Consider the following 18,055-nt stretch of genomic DNA (forward strand, 5'->3'; position numbering starts at 1 on the left):
GCCCAAGACTGGAAACCTTCAGAATCTTCTGGCCCCCAACCCTCCCTGGGGACCCCTGTGGCCTGTCTCACCAGAGCACTCTTCCGTCTGTAGATGTCTCAGCTGCTCTACAAGGGAGTCCCATTTCAGGTATGGGGCTGGGCATGGTCACTCCTGCTGGATGTCTAGAAGGTGGAAACTAAAGACCAAGGAAAATGCCAGATACAGCCTTTCCACCCTCATCCAGAGCAGGACAAACAGGCCCGGTGGTGTCAGGAGCCCAGGTCTCCAGCTGGAGGGAACGTCAACCCTGCAGTGGGAGCAGGGGCCCATTGCACATCCTAGGCACAGATGCTAATGCAGGCACTGCAGGTAAGCTGGGCTTGGTATCCTTCCCTGGCTTCAGAAAGAAGCCAACAAGGAGCGTTTTGCAGAATGAAACCTTTCTTTCCAGAAGCACTGCTGACTGTAAGTGGTTGCCGTTTGTGGCAGTGAGCATTTTGTCCATTCTGAGGTTGGATTGGTTTCTCCTTTTGGCCTTGCCCTGGCCTACAGACCATAAAGGAGAACAGCAAGAAGCCCCCAGCAAACATCCACAGATGGCCCTGGACATCAGCCACATTCTGAGGAACATGTCATGTTCTGGGAGGGCTAAGGCATCAAGTAAGGCCTGTGGGGCTGGAGGATCCCAGGCAAGGTGGGGCAATCCAGAGCCATGGGGCCTTCCCATGGGAATTGGGAGGTCCCAAGGCAGAGTCAGAGGTTCCACAGGAGGAGTCAGAGAGTCACCAACGGCTCTCCTGGCCCAGGGAGCAGTCAACACCATGGACTGAACACTTGCTGGGCTCCAACCCCTGGGCCAGGCTGCCCACGTGGGGCCAGGAGGCAGCTCAGAGTGGGAGGCAGAGAGAGAAGTGTGCTCAGAGGGCACCTGTATCTGGATGTAATGTGGTTCTGAGACTCTGGCTGGGAAGTTCTTCCAGGGTATCATATGTGTTATGCAGCTACTTCCTCTCCCCAGCCTTACCCTGTAGGAATCCTAGTGACTATGTTGCCACCATCTTGGAGCTCCATGCCCTCATAGTGTAATGGCATCAGCAGATCTGCCTGTGCACAGACTTCCTGTACTACCTCACTCCTGAGGGGAGATGCTTCTGCAGGGCCTGCGACCTGGTGCTCAACTTTAGACACCATCATCCTGGAGCGGCACTGCACCCTCACTAGCCAGGGTGTTGACGTCCTCAAGGCCAAGGCCACATTCAAGACTTTGGACTTCATTGATGCACTTGTGCCGAGCAAGGTGGGCATCTCTGGGATCTTAATTCAGGAGGTAGAATGCAGCTTGAGATCAAGTGTCTGATCAAAGAACTTGAACTTGATCTGGAGGGCTCTGGGGATCCATGGAAGGTTCTGGATAAAGGAGGGACAGTCAGCCACGTTTTAGAGATGACTGTGGAAGGCTTCCTGGAAGGAGTGAACAACAGCCAGGAGACCAGGGAGGGAGCTTGTGGGGCAGGTCTGGAGATGGCAAGGGAGGGATCCTGCTTGGATGAAAAGTCTTTAGGGACCATCTCAGGTTACTCTCAGGTGCCCTCTGAGTTAGTGTGTTCTAAGTAAGGGGTTCTAAGCCTCCTATTGTGGCTCATCCCTGACAGTGTCAGCACCAGCTCCCCTAACCCCACAGCTCAGGGTCCACTTTGCTTCTGCATCCTGCATGTTCCTTTTCCTGCTGAAAAGCAGATTCCCCAATGAGCAGCAGAATCCTGTTTCTCCCTGTAGGCCCCTCTGCTCCTTATAAGTGGTGTTTTGTGGGATTCCTCCCTTGGTTTTGGATGAGAACACCCTTTCCCATTCCACAGGGATTGTTTCTGTGGACCTTATCCCAGGTTTTCCCCTGGTCGGGCACCGGGCAGGTGGGGGTGGTGGGACCAACTCTTTAGAACCAGCAATGCCAAACAGATCCCACTCAGGGGAAGTCCATGCTAAGTGTCATGGGTCCTATGGAATTTTCTGAAGCTTTCCTTTTCTCCCCCACCTTCAACCAGCTTATCTGATCTCCTGGGATCTCTACTAGGATGCTGGCAGCCCAGCCGGCTGGTCTGGCCCTGGACGTGCCTTCAGGGGCTGGGTATGCTTCATGACCTGTGTTGTGGTGAGTGGTAAGCAGCACCTGCTTCTAGCTTCACTGTTGGGCCAGATTTCATCCCCACCGTGGCTCTTCATTGCGGCTGCTTTCTGCTCCCTCCATGGACCCTGCGTGGAATTGCCCCATGTTTCTGTTTGGGCACCACTGAGGAAGGAAGCATGAAGGACGCACAGGTCAGGCCATTCTGTTGCCCACCTCGTGCTGGGTCTTTACTCCTGGGATGGCTTCAGGGGCAGCTCCTTTTCCATGCCTCCCCCCACCCCACATCTCTCAGGTTGCTGCTCAAAGGTCACCTCTTGGAGGGGTCTCTCCCTGTCACTGTGTTTGGAACAGCTCCCTCAGTTTCTTTCTAGTTTATCTCACTCTGGTAATGTCTTTCATTACCACCACCATCTGACCTGGTCTTATGACCTGTTAGCTTCCTTCATCAGACAAGAGCACCAGGATGGCAGGGGCATCATCTGTCCTGTTCCTCCTGTGGCCTGGGTCCTAGCACCATGTCTGGTACAGTGTAGGTGCTCAAGGGAAGTTTACTGTTGAAGAACTGTCTACCTGGGAGATGTTGCTGTTAGTCTAACCTGCACTATTTGGTAAACCCCTTGCTGTTTTGCAGATCCTGGTTGGAGTAAAACATTCCATGGGAACTCGGGCTGTGAGAAACGTCCTAACCACCTGACTGCAGAAACATCCTTATCACATCCTGCTGGGCAAAGGCCCAACAGCCTGACTTCAGGAACATCCTTATCATCATCTACTGAGCAGCAAGCTATACTGTCCAGAGCCCTCCCTCCCAGCCCCATGATTACCCCAGCCTGTAAGTGGCAGTGGGCGCTGACACTAAGCTAGTTTCCCCCTCCGCAGGGTTTTGCCAGTAATAAACCTGTGTTGCTGTTGAAGCGGCCAATCTGTGTGTGTGTGTGTGTGTGTGTGTGTGTGTGTCTGTATGTGTGTGTGTGTGTGTCTTTCTTTAACTCTTGCCTTGCCTTCAAATCCTTACAATAACTCCACTTCTCCATTTTACCATGGAGGATACGGGACTCAAGGAGAGCAAGTAACTTACCCAGAATTACACAGCCAGTGAGTCACAGAGTCTGAACTTGAACTCAGTTCAGCTGAATCCAGAACTCTCGTCTTCCTGAGAGTGCAGGAAAGGAAAGGTGGACATGCAGCTGGTGAGCAGCCCACATGCTTTTTCTAGGAGACCCCAAGGTGGGCTCCTGGGAATTATGTCTTCATGGTCACAAAAGAAGGACTGCTCACCTGTGCTGTGCATCAGCTAAGTGTCCCCATTGTCCCAAATCTGCATTTCTTTTTATTATTTTATTTTGAGATAATGTCTTACTCTGTTCCCCAGGCTGGAATGCAGTGGTGTGATCTCAGCTCACTGCAACCTCCACCTCCTGGGTTCAAGCTATTCTCCTGCCTCAGCCCCTGAGTAGCTGGGACTACAGACGTATGCCCAGCTAATTTTTGTACTGTTAGTAGAGATGGACTTTTACCATGTTGGCCTGGCTAGTCTTGAACTCCTGACCTCAAATGATCCACCCACCTCAGCCTCCCAAAGTGCTGGGATTACAGGCATGAGCCACTGTGCCAAGCCTCAAATCCTCACTTCTTTTCAAATTTTTTTTTTTTTTTTTTGAGATGAAGTCTCACTTTTGTCACCCAGGCTGGAGTGCAATGGTGCGATCTTGGCTCACTGCAACCTCCACCTTCTGGGTTCAAGCAACAGTAGGAAATCCTACTATTTGTGACAATGTGGATGAACGTGGAAGACATGCTAAGTGAAATAAATAAGCCACACAGAAAGATAAATATTAAATGATCTCACTTATACATGGAATCCAAAAAAGTCGAACTCATGGAAACCAAAAGCAGAAGAGTGGTTACCAGCAGTCAGAGGGTGAGGAAAATGGACAGATGTTGGTTCAAGGGTACAAATTTTTAAATGTAAAATGAGTAACTTTCTGGAAACCTAATGTAGAACATAGAGACTCTAGTTAATGTATATTTGAAATATGCTGAGAGAGTAGATCTTAAATATTCTCACCACAAAAACTCAGGAGGCTGAGGCAGGAGAATCGCATGAACCTGGGAAGCAGAGGTTGCAGTCAGCCAAGATTGTGCCACTGCACTCCCAGCCTACGTGACAGAGTGAGACTCCATCTCAAAAAAAAAAAAAATGCTATGTATATTGATGGGAATGTTAATTAGCTTGGTTGTGGTAATCATTTCACAATGTATACACATATCAAAATATATTGTACACCTTAAAGACATAATTTTTGTCAATTATATCTCAATGAAGCTAACCAAAAAAAAACAAAAAACAAAAAACTGCATCCCAGCCTTGGGCAGTGGTAGACAGTGGATTCAATGGTTAATAGGATGATATGGCTGGGAATGACTCTCAGAAACATGAGGACTTGGTTGGATGGCTAACCATCCCCAGTTAACCTCGTAAAGAGGAAGGCAAGAGACCTGGAGCCCGACCCCAGAGTTAAAATCCCAATCCAAAGCAAAGTCTTATGGCAAAACATTGGTTGATATCATCTTTCTTTCTTTCTTTCTTTTCTTTTTTTTTTGAGACAGAGTCTCACTCTGTCACCCAGGCTGGAGTACAATGGAGCCATCTCAGCTCACTGCAAGCTCTGCCTCCTGGGTTCACACCATTCTCCTCCTGCCTCAGCCTCCGGAGTAGCTGGGACTACAGGCACCCACAACCATGCCCGGCTAATTTTTTGTATTTTTAGTAGAGATGGGGTTTCACCGTATTAGCCAGGATGGTCTCGATCTCCTGACCTCATGATCCGCCTGCCTCGGCCTCCCTAAGTGCTGGGATTACAGGCATCAGCCACTGCGCCCGGCCGATATCATCTTTCTAGAACCAACAACAAGAGCAGCACTTATTTCCTGTACCATGAATTTGTGGGATGATTCAGACCAAATTCCTCAGCCCTCTTCAGGACATTTTGGCTAACTGAGGTCTTCTTGTCATGTTGGAGAAAGGGAGCAAGATGGGGATTCTGCACAACTCAAGCCCCAACATGTGGGGACAGACTCAAGTAGATCACCACTGAGGCTTTTTGTGGTAATGTGGATACTGGGAAGCCTGAGGAAGGCTGTGGCCACAAACAGGCTCATTGAATTTACCCCTTGAAATCTGCACAGAACTTGGACAGCTCACTCCCCGATGAGCCATCACATTTATACCTGCAGCTATGACCTTTCTTTTGAGCCTCAGACCCTTATATCCTCCTAAGCACTGGTTATTTCTACTTTGATATTTAAAAGGCCCCTGAAAATTAACTCCTCTCAAACTAACTGTTCATCTGGACAATCGACATGTCAGAACCAAACCTTAGACTTCTCCTCCAAACTTACTGTCCCTCAGTACCCCTTTGCTGTGAAAGCAACATCATCCTGACAGGTGTTCAGAATACAGCTTTGTGGTATTTCTTGACTTATTCCCTGGTTGTCTTTTCTCCATCCCATCAGCAAAGCCTCTATCCCTACCTTCAGGATGTGCCTGTGTCTTACCACTTCTTTGCCTTCATCTGTTCTTGGCACCATCACTTCTTGACTGTGGCTGCCTACTAACAATATTCCTTCTCCTGCCCTTGCACCCAGTCTGTGCTCCAGCCAGCACCAGAATAGCCTCCCAGGTCACTCCTCAGCTCAAAACCCCAATATATTTCCACTCATCAGAGTAGAAGCCAAAACATGCCCATCACCCATGAAGTCCAGGCTGAGCTGGCCACTGGTTATCTCTCTGATCTAACTCCAGAGCTGGGCCTTCACTCACTCTGCTGCAGTCTAAAAGGTCACCTTGCTGCTCCTTGAATGCATGAAGATGCACCTGCCCCAGGGCTTGGCATTTGCTCTTCCCTCTGCTTTGAATTGCTACCCGATACCCAAATGATGGTCTCTCTTCTGTTCCAATCTCTGCTGAAATGTCACCTTGTCAATGATGTCTCCCCAGATCACTTGTAGTGATCATCCATTAGGAACAGTGTTGACACCCACCCCCAAACCACCACCCCCTACCAACTTCCTGCCCCATTTCTCTTGCAGCTCTCATTATCATTTGGCATGCCAAATACCATCCTTATTTGTGTATTTCTCTCCTTCATTGCTAGATTGTAACTTTCATGAGGGCAGGATTTGTTTCCACTTTGTCGCTGCTTTATCTCCAATGACTTTTACAGATAAGCACACAGTAAATGCCTGTTAAAAGAATGATTGAATTGCATGAGGACAAAGAAACTTTTATTTTACTGTCATAATGCCATGACTTCCTGCAAATCTCCATGTGGATCTCTATGTCAGCTTTTTACTGCCTCTACTTAATTTTCTACAAGACCTTCCTTGGAAATATCTGTAGGCTTAGGAAGTTTTAGTAGTAAATAGTGGAGTAAATAAATAAATAAATAAATAAAATAAAATAAGTTACAAAATATACCTAGCAGCCATGAAACCTCAACTTATAAAATGCAGAGAAGACCAGATACGTAACACTCTCACCTGTTGGAGGTGGCTGAGGAGTTGGTCTTTGTGTGGCCTAAATCAGAACTCAGATGGCAAAAGTGACTAGCTCAAATCTCAGGGTAGTGGAATCTGCAAGAAGCAGTGAGTATGGCTTGTGAAAAATGTACCAAACTACAGAATCAGGGATGCCAGTGGAAAGAGGTTTTTGATTAAAGAATGCAATAGAATGCTGAGGCCTCTAGAAGAGGCAGGAGTGAATCTCCTAGGGAAATTAAGACATTAATAACAGCTGTCTATGTGGGGTATTTGGAAAAATAGCACACACATAGGCCCATGGAAGGTGTATGTCCAAAAGACCTTAAGTCTTTACACTAGAGTGATTAACAAAGGTCTTCCTCTGTGCAGAGCCATTCTTCAAAGATTGGGAGAGGTGGCCATTTAATCCAAATTGCAGTTTTCAACAAAAACTTACAAGGCATGAAAGGAAATACGAAAACATGCATAGCCCATTCAAAGGAAGAAAATGAATATCCAGACTCATCTTTGAAAAAACACAGGTCTCAGACTTACTAGATCAAGATTTCAAAACAGCTGTTTTAAATATGCTTAAAGGGCTAAAGGAAAACACAGACAAGGAAGTAAAGGAAATCAGGAAAACAATATATAAACAAATAAGAATATCAACAAAGAGATTGGAATTGTAAAGAGAACCAAATAGAAACTCTGGAGCTGAAAAATAGAGTAACCTAATAGAAAAATTTACTAGAAGGATACAAAAGCAGACTAGAAAAGGCAGAAGAAGGAATTAGCAAACTTGAAGATAAGTCCATTGAAACTATCAAGTTAAGGAGCAAAAGAAAAGAGTGAGGAAAAGTAAACAGAGCCTAAGAGACTATGGGTCACCATATACCAAACACATATACATTATAGAAGTCCCCAGACAAAAGAAAGAGAAAAGGGCAGAAAAATTATTTGAAGACGTAGTGGCCAAAAACTTCTCAAATTGGAGGAAAGATGTAAATATACAAATCCAAAAAGTTCTGTGAATCCATGTTGTTTAAACCCAAAGTTACCCATAGTACATTCATGCATAATTATGTAGGATTTGAAGATTAAACATTTTAAATACCTTTTATAATAGCATCCAAAATCATAGGGATACATTTAACAAAAGTGTGTAAGAAAACTAATGAAAACTAAAACTTTGCTGAGAAAAATAAAACTACTGTTAACAGATGACTTCTTTCCAAATATATCTATAGATGCAATGGAATACCATTCCAAATTCTAGTTGGTTGTTAAAAATAGAAACTAACAAGCTGATTTAAAAATATATATGGAAATTCATTCTAGAATATATAAGATATATATGGAAAAGCAACCTAGAATAGCCCAAAGAATTTTGAAAATGAAGAAATTTAGAGGACTTAAACTACCTGACTTCAAGATTTAGAATAAACTCACAATCTTCAAGATTATAATGTAGTGGTGAAGACAACACAATAAATCAATAAAAAAGATTCCAGGAATAAACGCATGTATATATATGGTCAAATGATTTTTTCAACAAAAACCCAAAAGCAATTCAATACGAAAAGAAAACAATTTTTTTCAAAAAATGATGTGGAAACAAGTAGATATCCATATGAGGGGGAAACAAACCTCAACCCTTACTTCACACCCTATATAAAAATTATTCCAAAAGGGATCACAGGCCTACTCATAAATAAAGTAAAACTAGAAAGCTTTTAGAAGAAAAACTAGGAGAATATCTTTATGACTTTGGGGGTGGACATAAATTTGTTAAGGAATTGACAGAAAGCACTGGCCACATTGTTTTGAAAAACTTGAGTTCATTAAAATTTAAATCTTCTGACCATCAAAAGACATTCTTAAGAAACAGGCAAATCTCAGACTGACAGAAAATATTCATATGTATCTGTCAAGGGACTTATGTTAAGAATATATTTTCTAAAAGTTGCTACAATTCAATAATAAAAAGACTAATATCCAAATTTTAAAATGTACAAAAGCTTTGAACTGACAATTTACAAAATAAGATATATGGCAGATCAGCACATTAAAAGATGTCCAGCGTCATTAATCATCAAGGAAGTGCAGATCAAAATTGCCCCCTGACACGAATACAGACCTACCAGAATTGCTAAAATGAAAAAGGCTAATCATTGCTAATGCAACAGCACCTCTCATACATTACTGTATGGTGTAAAATGATACAACCATTTTGGAAAACTGTTTGCAAGTTTCTTAAAACATTTATACATACCTCTTCCTTTTCACCACAGCATCTACAGAAATGCAAACACATGTCCACAAAAAGCCTTGCACAAAAGTGTTTACAGCAGCCCCAAACTAGAAGCAACCCAAATGTCCATCTACTGGGAAGTGAATAACCAAACTGTAGTACATGCATGCAACTGTCTTCTCCTTCCGGGCTAAGTTCTTTGCTTTTAAGGGCTTCTGGGATTAGATTGGACCCACCCAGATAATTCCAGATAATCTTACTTTCAGTCCCACAAACACCACCATCCCCTGCACCACCCCAGCCCTCCTGCTCTTCAGAGCTCAGCGCACAGGGTTCATTTCCTCTCAGATGACCTTCTCCGCTAAGTCAGTTTATACAGTGTTCCCTTCTTGTGCAGAGCTAGGCCAGCTTCCCACATGTTCCAGGGCAGACTCACTTTGAGCAGGCTCTGTGTGTGTGTGTGTGTGTGTGTGTGTGTGTGTGTGTGTGTGTTCCTGGCTTTCTGCTATAAATTGAAGATCGTGGAGGGCAGGGACTATGTCTTTTTCTTCTTTTTGCCCTCCACTTAGTCCCTGACACAGTCCAGCTTAGTGGAGAAGCATGCGATCTGTAGAATCAGATGGAACCATGTGAGGTTTGGGACCACAAGTGGATACACAAAACAGGAATCCTCTCTAATAAGGATACCCTTGAGCCAAGCGCTGGGTAAGTGAGGAAGGCACAGCCACAGGGGAATCTGGGAAAGGCTCTGCAAGTGCACAGGCCCTGGGGCCCGCATGTGCTGAGTGTGAGAAAGAGCAATAGGCCAGGATGGCTAATGAGAGTGAGGGAGGGGCCCGCATTAGGAGGCAGTGGGGACAGATGGTGTTGACCCTTTTGCTCATGTAAGAGCTTGGGTCCATGTTATGAGTGAACCGGGATGCCATTGGCAGATTTGAGTGGAGGAGTCACACGATCTGACTTTTGTCTAACAGGAACATCTCCTGAAGCGCTGAGAATAGATTGAACAGCCAAAGCGTGGAGGTCAGGGCAGAGGTGACTCTATGTGCAGCAGCCTCCCCTCATCACTGGAGTCTTCAGTATTGTTTGTGCGGGAAATGTAGGATCACTGCTTGATTCTTTTCCTTCATTTACCAATTGTCATAGCAATCAGTTGGTTCCCTAGCATCCACCAAAGGAAACAAATGGGGCTTTTTTTTTTTTTTAGACAGACAGGGTCTGGCTCTGTCGCCCAGGCTGGAGTGCAGTGGCACAATTACTGCTTACTGCAGCCTCGAAGTTTTGGGCTCAAATTATCCTCCCACCTCAGCCAAGTAGCTGGTATTACAGGCATGTGCCACCATGCCCAGCTGACTTTTTTATTTTTTCTAGAGTCAAAGTCTCACCATGTTGCCCAGTCTGGTCTCAAACTCTTGGCCTCAAGCAATCCTCCAGCCTTGGCCTCCCAAAGTGCTGGGATTACAGGTGTGAGCCACTACATCCTGCTTAATGAGCATTCTTAATATTATTATAAAGTCTTGAGTTTTTCAAATATTTGATATGTTTCAAAACATTCCAGTTATTATTTTTATAGCTCAAATTATCCCATATTTGGCCAATGAGAGCCTCTTCATGTTGGCATCTGGACCCTTTACACATGTGCCCAGTAGTCCCTGATGGCTCCTTGGCATCTGTTATAACAAGATGCTCCAGGCTCATCTGGTACATTTCCTGCACCAGGTAGGGAACAAGCCATTTCTCTAAGGATCCCTAGTTCCTTTTAGATGGAAGTGACATTTAGAGTCCACAATGTAGACAACAGGAGTGCTTGTTGCTTCTAGATTTTTGTTTCCTGGAATATTCAGTGGATAGAGGTAGAACATATGTATTGTTAAATTTTAATTTTGAGATACTTGTAGATTCACAAATAATTTTAAGATATTATTTACACAGATCTGCATTCCATTTACTCAGTTTCTCCCAACAATAATATCTTGCAAAGCTATATTGCAATATCACAACCAGGATATTAGCATTGATGCAGTCAAGACGCATTGCCTTCACTGTAAAAGCCCCCTCAAGTTTTCCTTTTCTAGCTACACCCACCTCCCTCCTGCCCCCAGTCCCTCCTTCATCTCTGACAACCACTGAATCTATTCTCCATTTCTATAGTTTTGTCATGTCAAGAATGTTATATCGACAGAATTATGCATTCTGTAGCCTTTCAGCATTGGCTTTTTTCTCTCTGAAGATTCATCCAGGATGTTGTGCATATCAATAGTGTATTCCTTTTTATTGCTGAATAGTATTCTGTGCTATGGATGTACCACAGACTGTTTAATCATTCACGAACTGAAGGACATGTAGGTTGTTTCCAGTTGGGGCCACTACGAATAAACTTGCTCTAAACATTTATGTGCAGGTTTTTGTGTAAACCCAAGTCTTCATTTCTCTGGGACAAACGCCCAAGGATGCAGTTGCTGAGTTGTATGGCACTGCCAGTCTCATTTTTTTTAATTGCCAAACTTTTTTCCAGAGTGGCTGTACCATTTTACATTCCCATTAACAGCAAATAAGGGGAAGAATTTCCCTTCATCCTCACTAGCATTTGGAGTTGTCACCATTTTTTATTTAACCATTGTCATATGTGTATAGTAATAGCTCATCATAATTTTAATTTTTATTTTCATAATAGCAAATGATGTTAAATGTCCTTCCTTGTGCTTATTTGACATCTGTCTGTGCTTTTTGGTGAAATGCGTGTTCATATCATTTGCCCATTTTCTGTTTGTTTATTTTACTATTGAGTTTTGAGAGTTCTTTATGTAATTTAGATACTAATCCTTTGTCTATTGTATGCTTTCAAAACATTTTGTCCTAGTCGGTAATTTGTTTTTTCATACTCTTAGCAAGGTCATTCACAGAACAAAATTTTTTTCTTTAATTTTGATAGCATCTGGTTTATCAATTTTTACTTTTATTGATGATGCTTTTGTTGTAAAGTTTAAAATATTCTTTGCCTGGCCTTAGGTCCTGAAGGGTTTTAATGTATTTTTCTAAAAGATTTGTAGTTTTACATGTAAGTCCATGGTCTATTTTGAATTAATTCATGTATGGAGTGTTAGGTTCATGTCACCATTCAACTTTGCTTATGGATATGCAAATTCTCCAGCAATATTTGTTGAAAAAATTCCTTTCCCCACACTGAATTACTTTTATGCTTTTGTCAATAACCTGTCAGTTATATTTATGTGGGTATGAGTTCTCTGTTCTGTTTAATTTGTCTGTGTATCTTTCACTCTACCAATACCACGTGCTGTTGATTACAATAGCTACACAACAAGTCTTGTAATGGGATAGATTGATTCTTCCAACTTGGTAATTCTTTTTCAAAAATGTTTTAGCTATTTTAGTTCCTTTGCATCTCCATGACAATTTTAAAATAATCTTCTATTCATCTACAAAAAAATATTGCTGAAATTTTTATAGGAATTGTATATATGAGTTTGGGAAGAATTAACATCTTTGCTATTTTGAGTCTCCAAATTGAAGAACATGATTTGTCTCGATATTTGTTTAGATCTTTGATTTCTTTCATCAGAATTTCTAATGTCTAGCATTCAAGTCTTATGAATGTTTTGTTAGAATTTGAAATGAGTATTTCCTTTTTTGAGCAATTATAAATGGTACTTATTGTATTTTTAATTTTTATATCCAAGTGTTCATCACTCAAAGTACACTTGATTTTTTTGTATGTTTATGTTGTATCCTGCAACCTTGCTGAATTCACTTACTAGTTCTAGGAGTTGTTGATTTTGGTGGTTTAAAATAGATGTCTTTGGATTTTCCACATAGACATCATGCTATCGGCAAAAGTGAGCAGTTTTATTTCTTCCTTTCCAATCAATATGCCTTTTTAAAAATGCTTTACTAAACTGGCTAAAACTTCCAGTGCTATATTGAATTAGAGTAGTGAGAGCAGATATCTTTGCTTTATTCCCTTTCTTAGAAGAAAAACATTCTTTCTTTGACCATTAAGTATAATGTTAAGTGTTGGAGTTTTTGTAAAAGTTCTTTATCAAATTAAGGAAGTTTCTCTCTATTCTTATTTTTCTCAGAGTTTTTTTTTTTTTTTTTTGGACAGTCTCACTCTGTCACCCAGGCTGGAGTGCAGTGGCTCAATCTCAGCTCAATGCAACCTCCACCTCCCAAGTGCAAGTGATTCTCATGCCTCAGCCTCCCAAGTAGCTGGCATGCATCACCACACCTGGCTAATTTTTTCGTATTTTTAGTAGAGACAGGGTATCGCCATGTTGGCCAGGCAGGTCTCAAACTCCTGGCCTCATGTGATCCACCCACCTCACCTCCCAAAGTGCTCGGATTACAGGTGTGAGCCACCCCACCTGGCATTTCTCAGAGTTTTTATCATGCATTTTGTCAAATGATTTTTCTGCATCAATTGATACGATTATGTGATTCTCTTCTTCATCTTGTTAATATGGTAGGTTACATTGATTTTCACATATGGAACAAGCCTTGCTTTCCAGGAATAAACCCTACTTGCTCATAGTATATAATTCTTTTTACATATTGCTTAATTCTGTGTCTATATTTATGAGGGATATTGGTCTGTAGTTCCTGTTTTGTTTTGTTTTTCAACTGTCTTTGTTTTTGGTATCAAGGTAATACTAGCTTTTAAAAATGAGTTGAGAGAAAGAGAAGGTGGGATTTGGGGGGAAAAGGTTGCAGACTTTTTGACTCAGGTCATTGTGGGCTTAGTCTCTATTGAGTGGCCAGGTTACCACAGGAAGCCACTCTCCATTCTTAGGCACATCTTGTCTATAAAAGGAGAAAGTTCAATGCCTCTAGAAAACCTCAGGTTTATTTTACTACTTAAAGTCTGTGGCTCTAAATTCAGATCCAGAACTCATGTGGCCTGGCCAGGGAGGGTCAAGGAGTGCTTTCCTTACACCTCATGTCTCTAGGCTCTGTAGACCTAGAGGTGTGGGATGTAAGAGCAGGCCCTTACCCATAGAATTTACATATAAATGGTGGAATAAGACAGTAAGTAAATAAATGTGATTATTCTGATAGTGGTAAAAATAAATAAATAAATAAATAAATAAATAAATAAAATAACTTGAGAAATATCCCCTTGTATTTCTTTTTTCTGGAAGAGGATATATAGAATTGGTATTTATTATTCTTTAAGCTTTGGGCAGAATTTTCCAGTGAAACCATCTGAGCCTGGAGATCTTATGTGGGGCTCTTTGCATTATTTGTTTTATATTGATAAGTTGTGGCAGTTTATGCTTTTCAAGAAAGTGGTCTATTTCATTTAAGTTGACAAATGTATGTGTTTAGAGTTGTTTGTAGTATTCATTTATTATCCTTTCAACATCTACAAGGTCTTTAGTGATACCTTCTGTTTCATGCCTAATATTTATAATCTATAATTCTCTCCTTTTTGCTTTGTCACTCTTGCTAGATGTTTGTGAATTTTATAGATCTTTTTAAAGAACCAGCTCTTTGTTTCATTGGTTTTCTTTATTGTTTTTCTGTTTTAAATTTTATTGATTTCTGCTATTGTAGTCATTATTTCCTTCCTTCTAATTTTGAGTGGGTTTTTTTCTCTTATTTTCTATGTACTTCAAGTGGGAGCTTAAATTATTGGCTTGATAATTATCTCATCATCTAATTTATGCATTTAGTTCTATGAATTTCTCTCTCAGCCCTGCTTTATACATGCCCACAAATGTTGATGTGTTGCATTTTCATTGTCATTCAGTTCATTGTATTTTTAATAAGACATATTTATTACGCTAAAGAACAAATTTTATTTTTCATTTTCCCCAAACACTAAAATAGCACATGGCATAGTAATTCAGCACACAACATAAACTGGTATATGCAATCACTAATCCCGAAAATGGTTAAGTCTCACTTTGGGAGTCTTTAAAACCTTATGCCCTTAAATGACCTTTATCAAAGTTATCAACAGACAACCAAAGGAGTCACCTGGAAAAACTTTAGGGTACAAGATACTGCAATTCCTAGAATCTGGGAAACTTTTTATGTGGGAAATAACTTGATTTGCTTCTCTGTAACTGAGCTATTTTTTTCTCTAGCTCATTTTTAAGGTAACACTGCTAGGGTTCCGAGTTTGAGAAGGGATCTTCTAAAGGTAAGCTTAATATTGCAACTTTCACCACAATGCCTCTGTCTAAATTGCGTTTCAAGTGGAAGGAAAGAGGTGTGAGAAGTGAAATAAAATTTTGCTGCAGACCAAAATCATTCTACAAAATGTAGAAATGATAATAGCTTACCATGAATTCAGCAAGATTTAACGCCAAGTACAGCAGTGTAGACTTCACAAGTATCCACTTCCATTGGGTGATCAGACAAGCCGAAGGGACACACAGGATTTGGGACAGTAGCCCTTTAGACAGTGTTGGGTGTTGAAGACAGAACTTCATGGTAAATCCGTATGTTCTAATCCGATATTTATACAGGCTATGATCGTCTCCTGAAATGTTTCCCAATTTTTTATATGTCTTTTAAAGCACAATTTAACACATGCTAAAAAATTTCCTTCCGCATCAACCGGCTTTGAATTCAAACTCAACTAAGTCTGCCAGGTCGTACAAACCACACCAGGAACCTAAGGGCTGCATAGTTTGCATCCAGACTTAATGCGAAAGAAATCATTCTAAGACAACTCTTAAAATTAATCTACTTGCATTGTTCTGCTTGTACTTTAAACTATGGCATAATGAATTTGCTAATTCAAAATGTTGCAGCGCCAGTAACCCCAGTGTTATCTGCAGACCATCTGAGGTGCTTTTAAACATTTTCTTGAATTCTATTGTTTGCTTTGAAAACATGGGGTTTAAAAGGTCAAGGAAAATGCGTTTCGTCTCATCATTCAGGAGCACTTCGGGGCACGCGTGCAGTGTTGCAGACAGGATGGAGTGCAGGCAAGAGGGTTCCAACTCAGAGCCCAGACCACTGGGAAAAGCACTTGGTGGGTCATCCTGAAAACTTCCCATTTCCGGCAGTTTTTGATGGCGTGGCAGTCGTGACACCCGAGGCTCTCCTTTGGAGCACTGTCCTCTGTGGCCGTGGGTGGCCCTGGGCCCTCCTCCCAGCCAGTCCCGCCCCAGAGCTTCAACACCACTGCGGGACACCCGAGCAAAATACTCTGTTGGAGCAGGGAACAAACCCACGGCTGCGCTCGGAGTGGCTGCTGAGGCTGGATTTCTTCTTGCTGATTCTTTCACATATGGAAGAGCTGGGCCGCCACTGGGAAGCGAGAGGCCAGCCCCGCTCGGATCCTTTCTCATTTCCAGTGATAATGCCTCACTCTGTGAATTTCCATCAACCGCAGGCTTATTCATCCAGGAGGGTGCATCTGCAGGCCAAGGGCCCTCCGTCGGCATTCTTTTCTTAAGGCTGTATGATAGTTTGTCCGAGTCACCTCCTCCGGCCCACTGTACTTGAGCCAGGCAGGTGCCGAGGGGCCCTCTTCTGTCCCTCATGCTTCGTGTTTTTGGATGCGGTGGGCCTGAGGTCACGCCTTCGTCAGTCCGGGAGGGCCTTCAAGGGATTTCAATATGAACCTGCAGGCGGACGTTGAGCATCATGGAAGCCACCATGTAGAGGTAGGGGAAGTTGATGCGCAGCCGCCAGGCCAGATCGAAGAAGACAGCAGCTTGCGAGTCAGCCCCTTGCAGAAGACCCCACGGGGGCGGGCGGCGGCGGCCGAGCCCTAGAGCCGGACAGCCAGGCCCGACAGATCCGCCGGCATATAGAGGACCGCGCTCCCACCGCCCGCCCTCTCCGCGCCGCGTCGCTGCGGCCACTGGCCTTCGCTTGGCGGGCCCAGGAAGCGAGGGAGGCGGCTGCTAGACCGGCGGGCGGGCGGGCTGCGGGAGCGGAGTCCGCGCGTCATGCTCAGAGAAGCGCCTCCGCGAGCCGCCGCCTGGTTCGTACCTTCTTATTTTTTCTGCATTTCTGGTTTTTGAAAAATTTTATACAAAAAGCATTCAACAAACAACAGTCAAAATGATTGTGATTGTATCCAGCCTCTATCATTTTACATTCTATGTGATTTTAAGGAATAGTCTTAAGCACCCTGAGTTTCATTTCCTTGATGCTTAAAGGGGTTTATATCTACTTCATTGGGTGTATGAGAATTGACATCCTATTACGTATAAAATGCTGAAAACAATTCCCAGCACTGAACAAAATTTGCAAGCTAATATATCATCGTCATCATCAACAATAACAAAAAATAATAGCAACATAATATACTATTATAGCTCATTACACCATGTCCCTATTTTGTGTGTTGCATGTTTACACATTCACATATTTACAAATATGCCATTACATTAGATGTGCACTTTTTAACTGCTATTTTACTAAACAATGTATTATAAACATGTTTTCATTTCTATTAACCCATATTTTCTTTCTCATTGTTAATGCCTGCATAATCCTCTATTGTTAGATGTACCATAATTTATTTAACGATTGCCTCTCGGTGGGCATTTAGGTCGTTAACTTTTTTTTATTTTATTTTATTTATTTATTTATTTATTTATTGCTATAGTAACCAACTCCAGGATGAAATTTTCACACATAGTGATCATTTTTTTAGGAGAGATTCCTGGAAGAGCACAGAGGGGTCAAGGGGTGAGAGTACTTTAAAAGGCCACTCCTGGTAAAGACAGCAGCCTCCAGGTTGAAAGTCACTGTTGATAGGTTCTGAGAGCTGCGCTGAGTGCATTACCAACATTGTTATATTTATTCCTTACCACCACCCCTTCATGGTGCCTAACCGCCCCTGCTCTGTGTGGCTGATTGTAAGGTAAGGCCTGGCGTGGACCAGGCAGATGGCCCTCCTCTGACCACCACATAAAGTGGCCTCAGAAGAGGCTCCTTTCTGGGGATAAGAAGACTGCAAACTGGGAAGGAACTGGGCTTGAAAAGCAAAATGAACCCCACCCAAGAACGGTGTAGCTGGTCTTCCCAGGCTGCAAGAGGCTTTCTCCATCTCCAGGAGTTCAGCAAAGAAAAAACAATAGAGCACAAGACAAATGAGGGGTGGCCAGTAAAGGCAGGAAAAGTCTCCTATAAAACCTGCTCAGCGAGTCCCTCCCTCCATCCAGTGCATTTACCCAGCGACACATCAA

The 18,055-nt window shown here is 42.6% G+C and overlaps 1 protein-coding gene and 1 pseudogene across 1 annotated transcript; both read right to left on the reverse strand.

Annotated features, from left to right (window-relative positions):
* Window positions 1–2,737: 2,737 nt before the first annotated feature.
* Window positions 2,738–16,816, reverse strand: LOC100988824 (putative protein FAM220BP). The gene has a single exon (XM_055092016.1). The coding sequence runs from the start codon at window positions 16,394–16,396 to the stop codon at window positions 15,563–15,565; it is 834 nt and encodes a 277-aa protein (XP_054947991.1). The 5' UTR covers window positions 16,397–16,816; the 3' UTR covers window positions 2,738–15,562.
* LOC129393093 (small integral membrane protein 10-like protein 2A) lies at window positions 16,457–16,809 on the reverse strand (annotated as a pseudogene).
* Window positions 16,817–18,055: the final 1,239 nt, after the last annotated feature.

Source organism: Pan paniscus, chromosome 11 (genome assembly GCF_029289425.2).
Source record: "Pan paniscus chromosome 11, NHGRI_mPanPan1-v2.0_pri, whole genome shotgun sequence".
Classification (NCBI taxonomy): Eukaryota; Metazoa; Chordata; class Mammalia; order Primates; family Hominidae; genus Pan; species Pan paniscus.